The sequence below is a fragment of the Gekko japonicus genome, unplaced genomic scaffold (genome assembly GCF_001447785.1).
Source record: "Gekko japonicus isolate JY-2015 unplaced genomic scaffold, Gekko_japonicus_V1.1 scaffold206, whole genome shotgun sequence".
Lineage (NCBI taxonomy): Eukaryota > Metazoa > Chordata > Lepidosauria > Squamata > Gekkonidae > Gekko > Gekko japonicus.
Window position 1 is genome coordinate 472517 of NW_015160842.1, and position 8090 is coordinate 480606.

Here is an 8090-nt window from a genome sequence, read left to right on the forward strand (position 1 = left end):
TGATAACCTTTAAACAGTGCAGTAGCACAGTACTTACAACAACCCCGTAATGCAGGCCGGTACGGCAGATGGAGGTCTGAGGAAGGCCCGCTAGGCATGTTGCCTTCAGTGGAATCAGCCCAGATCCACAGCTCAGTCTTTTAACCTCTACACTACTCTTGAGTTGGTCTCTCCGACCTCCACACATGAAGGCAACACACCAGCAAGCCCAGCCAAAAGAGCATCCAGAGGCAGAACTGGCTCTGTATACATTTTTGCGTCCTCACTTTCGCCAACCCCAAATTCCTTCCTTTTCCGAGGCCCGGCCCCGCGGACACTCACCGCTTTACTACGCCCGTTTTTATCTTTATCTGCCTGACGCGAGAGTCCGCCATGGCGCAGTCTCCGAACGGTGGGGAGATGGAAGAAGAAAGCTCGCGAGCAGCAAGAACGAAACGCCAACAGACAAGGGGACCCACTGAAGGAAACGACGACAGCCTACACAGGGTACGCAGAAAGGCGTGCGCATGCGCTGAGCGCCAACTTTACGACTCTGACGTCAATTCCGCCTCACACTTGAACTGTACCAGTAAGGACGGAGGAGGGAGTGAGCAAAAGCGACTCGGGCAGAGTCTTTCGCCAAGTTCATCTGCTGCGTTGGGTGTTGTTGTCCTGCTCAGGCAAGAAGGAAGCCTATAACCTCTAGTACCCTACTGTTCTGCACGGTTATTTTTACGTCGTTTACGTTATTTAATATATGCCAGAAGCGAAGCAAGGCAAATACAAATTAAGGTTAATTTCAAGTGGGTAGCCGTGTTGGTCAGAAGCAGCAGAACAGAGTTTGAGTCAAGTGGCGCCTTTGAGACCAACAAAATTTAACTTTATAGTCCTGCCTTCAGATACACGTCTTGCCCAGCTCTAGGGGTTGTCACCTTGTTATTCTTAATGTTGTTATTATAGTAAATACTACTTCTGCACTTAATTCGAAAATAATTGGTTGTTGTTGTTCAGTCGCACAGTCGAGTTCGACTCTTTGTGACCCCATGGACCAGATCACGCCAGGCCTTCCGGTTTTCCACCGTCCTCTGAAGTTGGCTCAATTTCATGTTCGTTGCATCTATGACACTGTCTAACCATCTCATCCTTTGCCGTTCCCGTCTTCTTTGACCTTCAGTCTTTCCCAGCATCAGGGTCCTCTCCAGTGAGTACTCCCTTCTCATTTGGTGGCCAAAGTATTTGAGCTTCAGTTTCATTATCTGGCCTTCCAGGGAACAGTCAGGGTTGATTTCTTTTAGGATTGACTGATTTGATCTTCTTGCCGTCCAAGGGACTCTCAAGAGTCTTCTCCAGCACCATAGTTCAAAATAATCTATTCTTCAGCGCTCGGCCTTCCTTATAGTCCAACTCTCGCAGCCATACATGACTACTGGGAATATCATTGCTTTGAGCATGCTGTTTAGGTTTGCCATCGCTTTCCTCCCAAGGAGCAGACGTCTTTTAACTTCATGGCTGCTGTCACAGTCTGCGGTGATCTGGGATCCCAGGAATATGAAGTCTGTCACTACTTCCATGATTTCCCCTTCTATTTGCCAAGGAGTGATGGGGCCGGATGCCATGATCTTAGCTTTTTTTATGTTGAGCTTCAAGCCCACTTTTGCGCTCTCCTCTTTTACCCTGAGCAAGAGGCTCTTTAGGTCCTCTTCACTTACTGCCATTAGAGTGGTATCGTCTGCATATCTGAGGTTGTTGATCTTTTTCCTAGCAATCTTAATTCCAGTGTGTAATTCATCCAGGCCAGCATTTCGCATGATGTACTCTGCATATATATTAAATAAGCAAGGTGACAATATACATCCTTGTCGTACTCCTTTTCCTATGTGAAACCAATCAGTCGTTCCATATCCAGTTCTAACTGTTGCTTCTTGACCCTTATACAGGTTTCTCAAGAGACATGTGAGGTGGTCTGGTACTCCCATCTCTTTAAGGACCTGCCATAGTTTGTTGTGATCCACACATTCAAAGGCTTTAGCATAGTCAATGAAGCAGAAGCAGATGTTTTTCTGGTACTCTCTTGCTTTCTCCATAATCCAGCAAATGTTGGCAATTTAATCTCTAGTTCCTAATAATAATAATAATAATAATAAAGTTCTTTAAAATAAGCAATAACTATTATTTATTTTTAAAGAATTGTGATTTCAGTCCAGAATCATAACTGCATCAGGTGAAAGTAAATGTCAGGGATTTCAGCCATGCATATTCCAGATAATGACAATAATTCAGTACCAAGTTGCTCCCTTAATGTAAATTGCTATGAATAACTTAAAAGTAAAAAAAATACAAGCTGTATGTTTTACTTCTTATGTAAAAGCTACTTTGCATACAGCAGTCTTTGTTATTTAAATTGTTCTTAAAAGAGTTACTGCAGCAAAAAAAGTTTGTTTTTTTAGCTTATCCACTGTTATCTGTGTCCTGTTTGAGAGTTTGCACTTTTCTCAACAATTCCTCTTAAATAGTCATACTAAAGTAAATCAGAACAAAGTTTAACTTTTTTCTGCTGCTTCAGACCAACTCGGCTACCCACCTGAATCTAAAGTAAATCAGATAATTCTCAAACGGATATTTTCACATTCTGTTGTTGCTCAGGGTTATTGTTCCTTTTTTATTAAGGCCATGTTCATATGTATAGTTACTTCATTTAACAAACACTTTCATTTGATTAACAAATATTTTAATAGTCATTAAACCTGGCTATTTTAACTGAGAGATAGGTCACTGGTAAGTGTATTTGTGAGGTAATACACATACAGAAGGCTCTTTTCTCCTGTAGTGGACTTGAATTCCAACAGACAGTATTGGCACTGAAAAGCCTCCTTCCAGCCCCTGATTTGCCTGGGCTCCTCTCTTGTGTCAAGATTTTCAGTCAGAGCTTTCCCATCAGAAATATTTCACTCAGCAGTCATGGACGTACTATACTAACAAAATCCTTAAAATATAATTTCCCTAGTGGGAGCAATAATACCATCAGACAACATGTTAGTGTTAAACTGAAGGATCCTTTCTTTTGTAAGACATTCACCATTAAATTAGAAACTACATGCCTTTGAACAAGCTTCCAGGTGCCAAAAAAGTATGCTACCACAGAGATGTAACCAAATTATTAGAAAGGTATGGTATACCTATTACCAGCAGGAAATTGCCCACCCCATTCCAGTGCACTCAAAGGCTAAGGGGCTAAAATGGCAACTACCTTCTCAACAATTCGTGATGGAGGAAGGGGCCATACAGGCCATCTAGTCCAACCCCCTGCTCAGTGCAGGATCGGCCTGAAGTATCCGTGACAAGTGTTTGTCCAGCCACTGCTTGAAGACTGCCAGTGAGGGGGTGCTCACCACCTCCCTAGGCAGCTGATTCCACTGCTGAACTACTACTACTGTAAAAAAAATCCCTAATATCCAGTGGGTATCTTTCTGCCTATAATTTAAACCTATTTCTGCAAGTTCTATCCTCTGTTGCCTACAGGAGCAGCTCCCTGCCCTCCTCTAAGTGACAGCCTTTCAAATACTTACAGAGAACAATCATCTCCCCCTCAACCTCCTCTTCTCCAGACTGAACATTCCAAAATCCCTTTCCTCATAGGGCATGATCTCCACACCTCTGATGATCCTTGTTGCTCTCTTCTGCACCTGCTCCATTCTCTCCACATACTTTTTGAAGTGAGACTTCCAGAACTACAGATAGTACTCTAGGTGCAACCTGACCAATGTGGTATATGACATTTTACAATTTGGATGTTATGTGATGCACACCAAGACAGCATTAGCCTTTTTTGCCACTGCATCACACTGACTGCTCATATTTAGCTTACAGTCCACCCATATCCCAAGATCTTGTTTACACACACCACTACCGAAAAGTGTATTTCCCATCCAGTATACGTTCTTTTCATCTTTGTTACCCAGATGAAGAACTCTGCACTTCTCATTGTTGAATTGCATCCTGTGCACATCTGCGTACTTTTCCAGTGTGTTCAGATCTCACTGAATTCTATCTCTGTCTTCCAGGGTGTTCGCTACTCCTCCCAATTTGGTGTCATCTGCAAATTTAATGAGTAGTTCCTCCACCATCCAGTTCATTTGTAAAAATATTGAAAAGTACTGGGACTGACTCCAACTCTGTTTTCTCCGGCGCACATTCTCTTTTTCTTCCCCTCCCTTTCTTCCCACAGGAGGAGGGGGAGGAGACTCAGCCAATGGAGGGAAGGGAGGTGTGGCTGTCTATCTCTTCCGTGCAGTTGAGAAACCTTGGGCAAGCAATCTGTGAGGCAGCAGCAGCCCCAGAGAAGGAAGCAGGAACAGGAAGCAGCAGACAGCCAGTTCCTTGTGGGCCTAGTAGGAGCCCTGCAGGGGCTGAATGTGGTCCATGGGCCATATGTTTGACACCCCTGTATCAGAACATCATGGGGAACCCTGTCAAAAGCTTTACTGAAATCCAGATAAACAATGTCAACGACGTTCCCACAATCTGATAGGCCCCTCACTTGATCAAAGAAGGAAACAAGGTTGGTCTGTCAGGACCTGTTGGGGACAAATCTGCACTGACTTCCCCAGATAACCAAGTTGTCCTTCAGTTGCTTGGATATTGACCCCTTTTAAAAATCTGCTCTAGGATCTTCCCTGGGACAGAAGTCAGACTGACTGACTTGTAGTTTCCTGGGTCATCCTTCCTCCCTTTTTTGAAGATTGGGATAACATTCACCCTCCTCCCATTTTTTTGGACATTTCCCATCCTCTAAGAAGACTTGAGGATGATGGACAAAGTTTCTGCAAGCTCTCAAGAAAGCTCTTTGAGCTCCCTCAGGTACAGTCCATCTGGATCGGGGAATTTGTACTCATCCAGTGAAGCCAGGTGCCTCTCAACAACTTCTCTGTTCATGTGAACCAGCAGCCTAGACACCATGCCTTGTTTACTACCATCTCTAGCTGGGCCTGATCTCTTCTTTAGGGGAAAAACTTAGGCAAAATAGGCATTGGGCCTTTCTGCTTTGTCCAGTGTCAGAGTTTCTCCATTTTCACCCAATGGTGAAACGTTGAGTTTGCTCCTCACATATCTAAGTTTTTCTTGTTGTGGTGAGCCTTCCTGGCCAGCCTCAGCTCACTCTGAGCTTTGGCCTCTCTAATAGCTGGCTACAGTGAAGAAGAAGAAGAGATTGGATTTATACATCTCTAGCTGGGCCTGATCTCTTCTTTAGGGGAAAAACTTAGGCAAAATAGGCATTGGGCCTTTCTGCTTTGTCCAGTGTCAGAGTTTCTCCATTTTCACCTAATGGTGGGCCTATGGCCTCTTTTACGTTGAGTTTGCTCCTCACATATCTAAGTTTTTCTTGTTGTGGTGAGCCTTCCTGGCCAGCCTCAGCTCACTCTGAGCTTTGGCCTCTCTAATAGCTGGCTACAGTGAAGAAGAAGAAGAGATTGGATTTATACCCCGCTCTTCACTACCCAAAGGTGTCTCAGAGCGGCTTACAAATCCTTTCCCTTCCCCTCCCCACAACAGACATCCTGTGAGGTAGGTGGGGCTGAGAGAGCTCTTGACAGAAACTGCTCTTTTTCAAGAACAGCTCTTATCAGAATTACGGCTTGCCCAAGGTCATCCAGCCAGGTGCAAGTGAAGGAGTGGGGAATCAAACCCGGTTCTCCCAGATTAGAGTCCGCGCACTTAACCACTACATCAAATAGTGCCTAGCAACCTGCATATAGCCTTCTTTAGAAGTATGTCCTTCCCTCCATTTCTTGAACATTTCCCTTTTCTTCCTTAGCTCATCATGAGAGTTCTCTGTTCCTCCACATTGGCTTCTTGGATCCCCTACCATGTTTCCATCTTGCTGGAATAGTGATAGCTTGATCTTGCAATAACTCTTGTTTTAGCAAAGCTCACCCTTCACTTGCTCCTTTCAGTTCCAGCATTCCTTCCCGTGGAATGACTTTCATCATTCATTAAAGTCTGCCCTCCTAAAATCTAACATACACTTCTAGCAACGAACTTCCTTGGTCCCTCACAGCAAAAGGGATTCTAGGAAGACATGGTCAGTTCTCGCTAAGGTCCCTACCACCTTCACCCCATTTACCAATTGTGTTGGTTCACAAAGAAAAACAGGCTTTTTGAAATGCTGCTTGTGTCAGAGAGTCAGGGAGTTCAAGAGTTAATCTTCCCTGGAAGAGTTTATGTGATTAGCTGCACTATTCACTCTCTGATTGGCCAGCATCTGCTTAGAGAGGAAATAAAACAGCTGATCTGGAGGAAAACAAGTCTTTCGCCTCTTGGTCTGAAATCTAACTTGGTCTGAAATCTAACGTCTGGATCAGTAGCCAGAGAGCTTGACTTCTGAGAGGCTTTGGGAGTCAGTGATTTCTGTCAGGGAATTGTCAGAAAAGTACTTCTACAGGGAGAAGAATAAGGACCCCATTGTCTTAAATATGTTAGAACTACTCTGAGGGAGAACTTAGATTCTCAGTTAAGAAAGCTACAGAACAGCTTTATACAGACAATGGATACTGGAGAAGGATTTGGCAGAAGGTCTGGGTAGTCAGAAAGATCTCCCATACAAGCCAAATAGTAAAAGGAGTAATTGCTTCTTAGGGACAAGGAGAATAACTTCCTGTCAGTTAAAGGGGTTGGGAAGAGAACCCTGGTCTGTGATAAAGGGGAGAAGCTTAGACACTTCAGGGTTAGTGAAAACCTATAATATCTAAAGGGGAAACCTAGGTCTCTGAAGGGAGAAACCTAGAAGCACTAAGACAAAGCTATTCCTTAAGAAACTGTATTCAGGATTCTGTGTAACAGCTGAAATACATAATAAGCAAAAACCTGTCACTGAAAAGAACTCCAAACTCAGAAATTAAGCTTCAACAACACACTCTTGTTTGTTCAAAAATCTCAATCCTGTGTGTGTGTGTGTGTGTTCGAAAGTTTTACCTCAGCAACCTCTATATCTTGAATCCTCATTACTCACTGCCTGTTTATTAAAACCTTTATTCTGGTTTTGAACGTTAATTTTGCCTCATGCGCCATTTCATGAGGGTATTTTAAAACAAGCCAGCTCTTGTATTCCCTCTAGTTCCTGTGCTGGGTCATAAGCCTAAACTAATATCTGTGACAGGATGAGACAGTAAAGCTCATAAAATAAAGAAGAAAAACATGCTACTGATGGGTGGCTCAGTCACTGAGGGGAACTAAAAATGTTTTTGGTGGGAAAATATCTGTGAGATTGGGGAAGTGTCAGGGGTCTGTCATACCGACTCTTGCCTGTTGGTTAATATTAAGTCAAGTATGGCCAAGCCCCTCGTAGCTTCCTCCACCATGTAAAAAAGAAAGTTGTTGGCCTGGCAAGTCAGGAAGTTGTGTGACTCTGGATGCTTAGCAGAGTTTGTCTCCCAGCACACATCAGGAACCTTGAAGTCACCCATAACTGCAAGGTTTTATTGCTTAGATACACTGTCAAGTTCTCAGGGAGGGCAGCATCCAGCTCCTCATGTTGCCAAGAAGCCGTTCCAGATTGCACTGTTAAGGGACTGTCTGCTATCTATGCCTTGCTGGACTGTGAAGTGGGTGCCAGGGCAATAGTCAGAGCTGTGGTCCTAAGTGCCCCATGCTGGACTGTGGGCTGTATACTGTGGCCAGGGCAGCCTTGTGCCACAGCCACATGCCAAGCCAGATCTGGACCCAAGATGACAGAAGTCTTTCACCCACTCTTCACTCTGCGTCTGCACAAGCACCATGATGCAGACCAGCAGCCCTGATCTCCATGAACACAGAAATAGCAGCAGACCAGAGGGAAGCCATATTCTGAAAGAGGCCAGATGTTCCTGCAAAGAAGCCATGAAGGGTTCACTTCTCCACGAGGGTCATTTTGTAGAAAAAGAGCTGCAGAAGCGTATTAGCATACGGTATGCTAATGAGTTACTAGGGTATTAGCATAATAGCTCATTACCATATGCAATGCCCCCTGATATCACTGGAAGTGATGTCAGAAGGAGAAGCAAAAGGGGGGGGAGGCATCTTCAAAAGCCTCCCCTTCCCTTCCCCAGCCGGCGGGGGGGGGGGGGGGGAAAAAGAGA

General features: G+C 44.4%; 1 protein-coding gene across 1 annotated transcript in view; it reads right to left on the reverse strand.

Moving 5' to 3' along the window:
- Window positions 1-517, reverse strand: part of TBCA (tubulin folding cofactor A) — a 69225-nt gene extending 68708 nt beyond the window's left edge. The window contains exon 1 of the mRNA XM_015419558.1: window positions 322-517. Within this exon, the coding sequence (XP_015275044.1) occupies window positions 322-374 (53 nt within the window). The 5' untranslated portion in view covers window positions 375-517. The remainder of the gene's footprint in view (window positions 1-321) is intronic.
- Window positions 518-8090: the final 7573 nt, after the last annotated feature.